The 11,723-nt window shown below is 20.0% G+C and overlaps 2 protein-coding genes and 1 long non-coding RNA gene across 4 annotated transcripts in view; 2 read left to right on the forward strand and 1 right to left on the reverse strand.

The window, feature by feature from the left end:
* The first annotated feature begins 1,520 nt into the window (after positions 1 to 1,520).
* LOC127277780 (BRISC and BRCA1-A complex member 1-like) lies at positions 1,521 to 2,675 on the forward strand. Its single transcript, XM_051299153.1, has one exon. It carries the CDS (start codon positions 1,669 to 1,671, stop codon positions 2,569 to 2,571), a length of 903 nt encoding a protein of 300 aa, XP_051155110.1. The 5' UTR covers positions 1,521 to 1,668; the 3' UTR covers positions 2,572 to 2,675.
* A 2,616-nt stretch (positions 2,676 to 5,291) lies between these two features.
* LOC127277781 (uncharacterized) lies at positions 5,292 to 9,492 on the reverse strand. The gene is made up of 2 exons (XM_051299154.1): positions 8,921 to 9,492; positions 5,292 to 6,164 (listed from the first exon to the last, which is right to left on the reverse strand). The coding sequence occupies exons 1-2, from the start codon at positions 9,014 to 9,016 to the stop codon at positions 5,496 to 5,498; spliced, it is 765 nt and encodes a 254-aa protein (XP_051155111.1). The 5' UTR covers positions 9,017 to 9,492; the 3' UTR covers positions 5,292 to 5,495.
* A 175-nt stretch (positions 9,493 to 9,667) lies between these two features.
* LOC127277786 (uncharacterized) overlaps positions 9,668 to 11,723 on the forward strand; it is a 342,439-nt gene continuing 340,383 nt past the window's right edge. For both annotated transcript variants that reach the window (XR_007842408.1, XR_007842407.1), the window contains exons 1-2: positions 9,668 to 9,777; positions 10,723 to 10,780. This is a non-coding gene — a long non-coding RNA (uncharacterized LOC127277786). The remainder of the gene's footprint in view (positions 9,778 to 10,722; positions 10,781 to 11,723) is intronic.

Below are 11,723 nucleotides of genomic sequence, written 5' to 3' on the forward strand. Positions count from 1 at the left end.
ATATTTTTGAAAACTAGTAAATTTAATTGTTTATTTGAATATAATAATTTATTAAAAATTTGAAAAACTTATTTTGCATTTTTATGATTCTGATCAATAATAATTTTATTTTTTAAAATTATTTATTTACTTCATTTTTTTATTTATTTTTTTTTTTATTAATATTATTATTATTAATATTAAAATAATTATTATTTTCAAAATAATTCACAGAATATTAAAGATTTCGTTTCTTTTTTTTTTTACATATATGATAATTTTCATTAATAAAAAAAAAAAATTGTTTTATAATTTTGATCGGAAGTATAAAGCATTATTTTAAATATTGTCCATAAGAAGCTGTATCATTGAAATAATAATAATAATAATAATAATAATAATAATAATAATAATAATAATAATAATAATAATAATAATAATAATAATAATAATAATAATAATAATAATAATAATAATAATAATTTTTGGTAAAAAAATTAAGTAAATTTTAAGCCAAATCCCGTTGCGGCGAAACCTTCCTGAAGTTGGCTTCGACGCTCAGCGCCGAAAATTGTTTTTCGCAGAATCAAAATTTCCAAATTATAATTTTTTTAAATTTTTAATCCAAATAACACCCTGAAAAATACTTCTCAAAGTATTGTGTTGACCCAAAACCCTTTTAAAAAATGTTTTAATATTTTTGGTCCGATGAAAAATAATTTTCAACGCTGAGCGTCGACACCAACTTCATGCGAAAGGATTTTTTCGAAATTTAAAAAAAAATTAAATTAAAAATTTGTTTATAAATACCTCCAATTTTCTTGATAATTTAAATTTTCTTAATTAATATTAGGACGAAAGTTGTAGATTTCATATATTTTATATCAAATAAAGTTATTTTTGCAAAATTATGACATTCTCGCAACAATATATATTTAAAATTTTTTAGATAATATACACATAATGACAATATAATATATCACATTATAAATCTAATATTTAATTAATAATTACCTGAAATAAAATGTTTAGAACAAATTCGTCAATTTTTTAATTGATTTTTTGGATATGTAAATCATTTTTTAAAACACAACCCTTTTTTCACGTCGCGGTCACAAATAATTTTATATAAACATTGATTTTAAATTTCTAGCCGTTGGTATTCGAAAAATAGATATTAATTTCCCTCACAAACAACTTTTACAATTAATTACAAGACAATTAGTAATTTTACATGCATTTTAATATCAAAATATTGTTAAAAAATTGTAAACAAACATATGCAAATTAGCCGGTAATTGAGCATTGATTTTACCGACACTTTCTGACGTCACAAATTAGTGATAGTTTCTATTTGCCCGGCAAAATTCAAATTAAAAAACGAAAATTAAAGAAAATTTCTCTGCAAAAGAATAGAATTTTTCATTTATTCCTTTAGTTTTTATGTAAAAAACACCAATCGAAAGAAGCAATTTTATTATTAAAAATGTTGTAAAAACTGAAAAATTGCGTGTTACAAAGAAACACCAGCGCCGCGTGGTGATATTTTTCTTAAATCCCTCCCCCAATCAGCTGTTTGTTGTTCTTGAACGTTTTTTCTGTTTATTCACTCAATTTTCCAAAAATATCTCATTTTTATTGTGAAATTTAATAATATTGTACGTATATAAACGAATGTCAATATAAATAATGTTGGAGGGAAGTGAAGAGGACGTTACATGTTTATCAGAAAAAATGCAAATGTGTTCGACAAGTGATTCCAATGATATTCACACAACTACAACAACCACCGCCAGCACCATCACCGAGTCTTTAATTGATTCACGTGTTTTTGAAAATAAAAAAAAATCTGATATTCGTATGAAAATGCAAACAAACAATATAAAACCAATAAATATACAAGAGAAAATACTTTTTGTTATTGATGCAACAACTGAATCAAATGCCACACAATTTGAATTAGGTCGTGGTGATAAATTTCCACCATTATTTATGATTAAACGAATTGTGGAAATTTTCATAAATATTAAATCGTCAATTAATTCAAATCATGAATATTGTCTATTTATATTGAATGCAAATAAAATACAACGTATTCATACATTTATGAATAATACTATTGAATTTTTGCATTATATTGATGATATTGAGGAATATGAAAATGATTCACAAACATTTGATTTGGGTAATTTATTTAATGATATTGACGATTGTTTTAAAACAACAAGTGTAAATTGTGTTAATCGTGTTATATTTATTTATTGTCGTTCACATGCGATACCAACATTTTTAACATCAAAATTAAATTTTGATTTATTAATGAAAAAACAACGTTTCTTTTTGGACATTTTGTATATTCATGAACATCCAAGTGAAGAAAATAATTGTGATGCAATTTATTCGGCATTAAATGCATTGGATGTGAAAAATTCGGCATATATTTTTGAAGTTGGAAGAAATGCAACGAGACTACATGATCATATGGTGAAATTAGTTGCTCATCCATTGCAAAGGCCACTTCAAAGGGAATCTCATTATTCACTTAAAGCTCATTTGGCATCTTTGCATAAGGAACCACATACAAGTGTGTGATTTTTTTTTAATGTATTGTAAATGGACCCTTTTTTAAACAGAGAAAAGTGTTTTTATGTAAAGAAAAAAAAAAAAATTCAAAGTTTACTAAAGTTGTCTTGTAATTAAAAAAAAGAAAACAAAAAATAGACTTAGAAATAGTTAAAAAAAAAAAAAAAAACCGACTTCGACAATTAAAAATGTTTAAATTACTTTGAAAATGTTTATTTAAGATTCTACTGTATTATTGTTTAGTGTAATTAATCAAAAATTTTGAATGTTCATAATGTGAACGAAATTTTTCTCAAATTAATTCTTTAATTAAATTTCAAATTTTTGAACAATATTCTTCAAATTTATTTATAAATTCAAAATTTCTTTTAAATATTAATTTTCTTTTGAAAAATATTTTTTCTATGAAAAACAATTAAAATGTTCTTTTTTGCAACTGTTAATAATGCAAAAAAAAAAAAAGTAATTTTGATTTCAAACAAAAAATTCTAATTTTTTATATTATTAGTATTCTAATTTGAATTTTTGAATTTAATAATAAAAGAAAAATAAGTAAATTTTATTTTGAAATTCTTTTTTAAAAGAGATTAATTAAGAAAAATTTTGTTTCTCTTAAAAATATTCAAATTTTCTTTTTCATATGTTTATTATTTTTTGTTTGTAATTCATGTTTTGTTTCATTTCATCAATTGTATTGTATCATTTAATGTTGATCTTTCTAGATATTTCTAGAAAAAACAATGTTACTTTAAAAACTATTTTGCTCTTAGAAACTTAATAATTTCTGTGATCGAATTAAAATTTAGAAATAAAGTCTTTATTTATGGATAATTCTAATGAATGTTTTAATTGTTCTGGCTAATTGTAAGAAAAAGTATTCAACCTGAAAAATTATATTAGTTTATTATTAATCTGATATAAGTAAATTAATTGATACAATTCTCAATTTTTTCTAATAATTCGGAAAAAAAAAATATATTTTTTTGTTTCATTGAGAAATATATTTTTAATACCATAAAAATTAAACTAATAATTTAAATTTAATTATTTGATTTTTTGGTATGGAACATTTTCTCGCAATTTTACAAAATTTAAAAATTAATTTACTTTATTATAACATCAAGAAAATTCAAAAAATTTTAAAAATTCAGTTTTAGATATATAGAACAATAAAATGCTTAAATTCAATTATTTGGTAATTGAACTTTTTAAATAATTGAATTTAAAGAAAGAACTTAACAATTTTTAAAAAATAATTGACTTTAGAAAATAATATGGATAAAAATTAATAAACTTTTTAAACATAATATAATTTTATTATTATTATTTTTTAAATATGTTCAAAATAAAAATTGGAAGAAAATTTTTTATTTTAAATTAGATTTATGTTTAAAATTTTTGAAATGCCTGTATTTTATTGAAATCTATTACAAAATATTTCGTTTGTTTTTAATTTATTTTCAAATTGAATAAAAATTTTTTTAGAAAATTTTTATAAATAATTCCCACTTTTAATTCATTGACAATAAAATTAAATTGTTATTTATTTTTTAAAATTTAAATTCTTTTAAATCAATTACAGGCCTCGGATCGACTTTAAGGTGCAAAAAGGTCGTTTTAATCAATTTACATTGAAAAAAGTGGAAAAAGTCGATTTTTAAATTAAATTAAATTTAATTAGTTAATAAATATAGTACTTTAAATATCAAATGTTATTGTTAATAATTTAATTTATTTTTTCATTCCTTAATAAGAATAATTCTACAAGAATATTATCAAGTAAATTTATTTCTAATATTTAAAAACCGAATTAAGACGAATTTTCAAAATTTTAATTAAGTACGAAAAATTTAACAAAAAATTAAAGTCTGATTTATGCAAATAATTTGAATTGAAATTTTTTGCATAGTTTTTAGTTTTAATGGTCAAAAAAAAAAATTTCGGAAAATAATTAAATTGAAGCTTTTTTAAATAATTGAATTTTAAAGAAATATTAAAAATAATAATTGAATTTTTAGAGTTTTAGAAATAATTGAAATTCAAAAGACTTTGTAAAATTTTACAGAATTGAAAATAATTTATCAAATAATTTTAGAATAACCTTTTTCAAAAAATAATTGAATTGAAAATAGTTTAACATAATTGAATTTGTAAAGAATTTCATTCAAATTATTAAAAATAATTTAGAGAATAATAATTTTAGTTAAAAATTTATTAAATAATTAAAATAAAAAAGATCTGAAGAAGATCTGTATTGTATAATAAAAAAGACGTATTTTGTTTAAAAATTTTGTTAAAAAAAAGGTAAAAAAAAGTCGTATAATCCTATGCCTGCAATTATTTTATGTTTTAGTTTTTTAATCTAATTATATTTGTGAATTAATTGAATTGAATCAAATTAGAGATTTTTTTCATTTTATAAAACAAATTTTAACTAATTTTGATTAGAAACCAATTTTCAAGTAACTTAAAGTTTTTCGCTGTTCAAAATGCACATTTTGGATTTTTTCATTTTTTTAAAATTGACCAATAAAAATAATTTTTTTTTCAAATATGGAAATAAAATGAAATTTGATAATAGTGATCGAAGTAAAAATTAGAAATAAAATTTGCAATTCTTTAATCTTTAAAGCTAATATCTAATAAAAAAAAATAGGGAACAATTTTACTATAAGAGAAAAATTGTTTACTATTGTTATTTTAATTTATTGAGAAATGAAAAATTAATGTTATCAATTGAAGAATTAATTTATTAATTAATATCATTAATTTTACAATGTATATTTATATAAATTAAAATGAATTTAGTTTTTTTTCCTAAACTAAGAAAAAAATTCTTCTATTTGAAAATATTGTAAATTTTATTAAAAAAAATATTTATTTTCTGATATTAATATTATAATAGTGTAACATTATTACTGACTTTGTTTTCTTTACACTTTCATTGATGGTCTAAAACTATAATTGACATGTTGATTGAAATAGTAACTGTAGGTACTTAAATTAAGTGGAATTTCACTATTTTCCGTTATAGCTGCATAATAATCAAGAAATGATTCGTACAATCGTTTTAAATTTAATGCAGGATCGTCAAAATAATTTATTTTTACCTCACCAGTTTTATAACACACTGATGAGTGTGGCAAACTTTCGCAATGTTTAAGAATTAAATCTTTTACCATGTCCGTTAATTTGACAACATGCTTTTTATGTTTACCACGTTTATCAATTAAAATTTCACCTGCAAGCATTTTTTGTTGAACCGTATAGAAACGTCCCTGACTGAGATGTAATAATTTTAATAGAAATTTTCGACAAACTGCAACTCTCTCGTCATATAATGGATGACTAAAATAATAATTCCAATCTTCACGTTTTGAATCAGCGCTCAATGGATCGTGTCGTTTTTTTTTCATTAAACCAGCGGCAATCATTGCATTTTGTTGAACATAATCGCCACTTTTCCAAAAACTTTCAAATAAATCTCGTTGACTGTCGCCATCAACAAAACGAAAACATTCCTTTTTGCAGCATATTTCTTCGACTGGAACAAATTTCTTTTCGGCAACATCGACACCCGATTTTGATGTATACGCTTGTCCCTAAAAAAAAAAAATAATTATATGTGGATATTATAATTAAAAAAAAAAATTGATAATTTAACAACAATAAACGAAAAACAAAGTCAAATTTTTTGTTAGAACTAGAAATTAAATTTAAACAAAAAAAAAAACATTAAAAATTATTCCTAACAAAATTTTTTTTTTAAATTTTAATGAATTTTAATAGAAATCTAATAATTTGAAGTTAGAAAAAAATTGATTTCTTTTTCCCCTTTTTTAAAATGAATTCCCCAATTAATGTGGAAAATAACTAATTTGTATATATATTTAAATTTTCTCATGAATGATTGAAGAATTAATAGAATTGAAAATTTGGATTAATTAAAATTCAAATAATTTAAAACTTAAATCAATTAAAATTTGAAAAATTTTAAACTTAAATTAATTCAAATTTGGACAAATTAAAATTTGAAGCTTAAATCAATTAAAATTTGAACAATTTTAATGAAATGCGACTTTTTTTTACATTTTTTTTACCAAATTTTTAAACAAAATATGTAATTTTTAATATACAATGCAAATCTTTTTCAGATCTTTATTTAAATTATTTAACAAATTTTTAACTAAAATCTTCTCTAAATTATTTTCAACAATTGTAATGAAATTCTTCACAAATTTAATTATTTTAAACTATTTTTCAATTAATAATTTTATAAAATTCAATAATTGTTTAAAATTTAAAAAAAAATCATTAAATAAAATTAACAAAAATTTCAATTCAAAATCACAATTATTTAAAAAAAATTCAATTTAAAACCTTCAAAAATTTAATTATTTCTAAAAATTTTCCATCTGAACCTTTCTGAAATTTAATAATTTCAACTATAACTATAAAAGATTTTTCAATTAAAAACTTTTAAAGTACAATTTTTGTCTACAATTTCTAATTAATTCTTTAGCAGAAATCAACAAAAATGTCAATCAAGAATCACTTGAAGTTCAATTATTTTCAAAAATCTAAATTACAAATCTTTTTAAATTCAATTACTTTTAAAAAATGTTATCAAAAATTATTTGATAAATTATTTTCAGTTCTGTAAAATTTTACAAAATCTTTTGAATTTTAATTATTTCTAAAACTCTAAAAATTCAATTATTATTTTTAATACTTTTAATATTTCTTTAAAAATTCAATTATTTAAAAAAGCTTTAATTTAATAAATTTACTTGATAATATTCATGTAGAATTATTCTTATTAAGGAATGAAAAAATAAATGAAATTATTAACAATATAATTTGATATTTAAAGTACAATATTTATTAACTAATTAAATTTAATTGAATTTAAAAATAGACTTTTTCGGCTTTTTTCAATGTAAATTGATTAAAACGACTTTTTTGCACCTTAAAGTTGATCCGAGGCCTGTAATTGATTTAAAAGAATTTAAATTTTAAAAAATAAATAACAATTGAATTTTATTGATAATGAATTAAAAGTGGGAATTATTTATAAAATTTTTCTAAAAAAATTTATTCAATTTGAAAATAAATCAAAAACGAACGAAATATTTTGTAATAAATTTCAACTATAACTATAAAACATTTTTCAATTAAAAACTTTTAAAGTACAATTTTTGTCTGCAATTTCTAATTAATTCTTCAGCAGAAATCACCAAATATTTCAATCAAGAATCACTTGAAGTTCAATTATTTTCAAAAATCTGAATTACAAATTTTTTTAAATTCAATATTGCTTTTAAAAAATGTTATCAAAAATTATTTGATAAATTATTTTCAGTTCTGTAAAATTTAATTATCGTCTGAAATTCAAAAAAAATCTTTATTTGAAATTCAATTATTTCTACAAAATTCAATTGTAACTCTTCGAAAATTCAATTATTTTTAATGATTTCTATAATATTTTTCGAAAATTCAATTATTTTTAATCATTTTTATAATATTTTTCGAAAATTCAATATTATTAAAAAATTTTTAAATCTCTAAAACTTAATTATTGTCCGTAATTTTTTTTTTTTGATTAAAAATTGGATCACTTAAAGCTAAAATTTAAATTTAAATTAATTTGAAATTTGAATTGAATAAAATTTAATTAATTTCAAATTTAGATGAATTAAAATTGGAATAAATTTAATTTTGGATTGATTGAATTGATGGTTGATTAGAATTAATTTAAATTTTGTTTTTATTGGAATATTAATCATTAAATGCTTCAACAAATTTAAAATTCAGAATTATTGAAATTTGATCTAAATAATTTTTAAAACAATGAAAATTTTGTGAATAATTCAAGCTTGGATCAATAATTAAATCATTTATATATAGAAAAGATGAAAATCTGTAATTTTACGTCCTCTAAATTAATAGAAATTTAAGAATGTTAAAAGAAATTCTCTTTAAAATAATAAATTATATTTCAACATTGCTAAGGTTAAATCAATGTTTTTACATTGTAAATTTTTGAAAAATTACATCTGCAAATTAATCGAAACAAAAAATGGTGAAATGGATAACAAGTTTTCAAAATAGCTGAAATTGGTAAAAAGAAATTTTAATTAGATAACCTATATAATCCCTTTTAAAGGCAAAAATTATTAAAACTATTTACGCTTACAGAAAGTAAATAATTTACTTTTTCTATAAATTTGTTCAATTTCTAAAATTTTCTCGACAAAAATATTTTTTCCCTGATTTTCCTGATCCTGATTTTTTTTTACTCTTTTTTTACCTTCAAAAAATATATAAATAGTGAAATAGAAATTATTTTAAAATTTACCAGATTTCGTGCGCTTTTAACTTTATTTCGTTCCCATGATGCTTCATCTCTTGTACGTTTCAGATTTTTTGTGGTTTTTTCGTTTTTCATCGACATTTGAATTTTTTTGATTAACAGAAAAACAGTCTTATTTCTCTTTATTATTGAATGTAAAAGTAATTTATTTTTCGACGCACGTAAATCACCATTAAATTTAATTGTTTTTCTTGTATATAATCATTAAATTTGACGAATAAAATATTCAGCATTGAAAAAATTTACTAATTATAAAAGAAAAATTATTTTTCCTTCTTTTAATTACTGTGTTTTAAACAAAATTTTGCTGTTAAATTCTGTTTAATTATAACTAAACAATGAAAATATAACCTCACTTTTTGAGTAACTTATACATTATTCTCTCATATAGAAAAAGTCCGGGGAATAATTCAAATCGTCAAATTCAAATTAAACTTTTATTAATAATAATTTATTTTCGAGAGTAAATTTTTTTTTATTTTTCATTTATAGTGTTTATTGTTTTTTTTTTTAAATATATACAAAATTCAGAAAAACGGTGATTAATTGACACTAGCGTCACGGAATAATAATGAAAATAAATTTCCCTCTCAATTGATAATGTAGAAAGTATAGTAGAATTGATTTATTTATCTAGTGTCGGTATTATCCACTTTGAAATGGAGGGCGCGAAAATTGTTGGACATTCGCTTCTCAGTCATGCGCGGACGCCATTTGCATTTTATAGTGTGACGCCGACTTATGTATTGCAGTAAAAGTTTTTAATTAACGATTATATTGTAAATAGAAAAAAATTATTAATTGTTTTAAGTTCGTTCAGTTGTTTAGTTATTTCTAATTTGGTGAGTATATTGAAAATTAATAATAATGTACAATATTGTCAACAAAAGTGAGTGTAAAAATCCAACTTCTTTTGTAAAGGGGTTAAACTTTTCTTTATTTTCTGACCGGTTTTTCTGCTTTCTGGAAATACTTATATATTCCGAATATTGAGAAATAAATTATTTGTTTTATATTCCAGATTCATTTTCCAATAAAAATTATTTTTACATATAGAGTTTTGGCGTTTTTTGTGTAGGTTATATAGAATTAATTTTCCATGTGCGCGTCGCGACCGGCTTTTTTATATATATTTCACGTGTGAATTATTTATCGAGAAAATTGTTATAAATTACATTTTTTACATATTCAAGATATTCTTTTTTTACATAAAAAAATTATGCGTGTGATTTTTCGATGTGTTTGGTTTGTAGGTTAGATTACATTTTTTTCTTTATCAACGATTAATTGAGGTTATTTTTTTTATCGCGAAATTAAATCCAGATTTTTTTTTGTATTCGATTGAAGTATTTTTTTTATTTTACGAAATGTTTTTTTTTTGAAAAAGGAAATCTAAGTTTTAAAATTAATTAATAATTAAATTTGGTAGTTAATATCGGCGATCAAGAGTTTTGTTTAATGAAAAAAAACAACCATTAAATTAAAATATTTAATTCCTCACAGGTAATAAATTATGTAATTATATAAAAATTAATTAAATTAAAAATTCTGTTATATTCAAAAATATTTTGTCAATAATTATAGTGAAAATTAAATTATACTTACAGACAAATTAAATTCCTTGATATGTGAAATTAGAATTTTTCTTAGGAATTCTAATAATTTTGCAAAAGACGTTGATATTTTTATGATAATTTAAATATTTACATTAAAAAAAAAAAAAATTTTGTTATTTATTTTTAACATTAATAATAGTAATAATAAAAATTATTTTTTTTTTTCAACAGGTTAAAGATCCAGAAATTGATAAAACAAAAAAAATGACAAGGAACCTCTAGAAAAAAAGTTAGTTTTTTTCCAATATTAAAATTCAAACATTTTTTATTTATATAATTGTTGCCAAATATAATTTTTAAAACAATTTAACAAACACGAAGCTGAAGTACGCAACGTTTATGATAAACGATTTTTTAAAAAATAATTTCTCAAAATAAAAATTCTATAATTTTTTGCCTAAAAAATATTTCTTATAGTTTTCATTCATCAAGAAATTATAAAAAAATATTTTTTAGGCAAAAAATTATAGAATTTTTATTTTAAAAAATTATTTCTTAAAAAATCGTTTATCATAAACGTTGCGTACTTCAGCTTCGTTAACAAACAAATTTTCATTTTAATTTCTGTTTAAAATTTATATATTTGTTTTTAAACAATTATATACATATTATTTTATTGAATCTTATATCAAATATAGCAAAAAGTTTTATAATAAAAACCGCAAATATTAGTAATTGATTCTGAAATTTAATTCAACAAAAGTATTTTAGTGCAAATTTCAAAATTAATCACAATTAAATTTAATTAATGAAATAAATTTAATTTTTCATTGAATAATTTTTAAATTCCTGTTAAAATATACTTTTGTCAAACACTAAAGTTCGGTTTAATAAAAATTTAGTTAAATACCAATTCGGTTAAACGCAATTTCTTTTAAATTAAAAAAGTTTCGTCAAATTAAAATTCGTTTAAATGAAAATTTTAGTGAAAGGGTAAATTATAAACAAAAAATTCAAAGAAAAATCAAATAACTGACTAAAAATAAAATTTTTTAGTTTTATTGAAAATGTAAATTTTCATTTTTCAACTTTTTATTTTTTGATAATAGGATTACACATACCGAGAGTGTAGTTCGTGTTCGAAAAAATAGGATAACGCATATTTAGATGGAATCTAACTTTTTCTACTCGTAGGGTTTTAAAATTAAATAAATAAATTTTTTTTAAAATTA

This window comes from Leptopilina boulardi, unplaced genomic scaffold (genome assembly GCF_019393585.1).
Source record: "Leptopilina boulardi isolate dan_hultmark-lab unplaced genomic scaffold, ZJU_Lbou_2.1 LbouV2_179, whole genome shotgun sequence".
NCBI classification, from domain to species: domain Eukaryota; kingdom Metazoa; phylum Arthropoda; class Insecta; order Hymenoptera; family Figitidae; genus Leptopilina; species Leptopilina boulardi.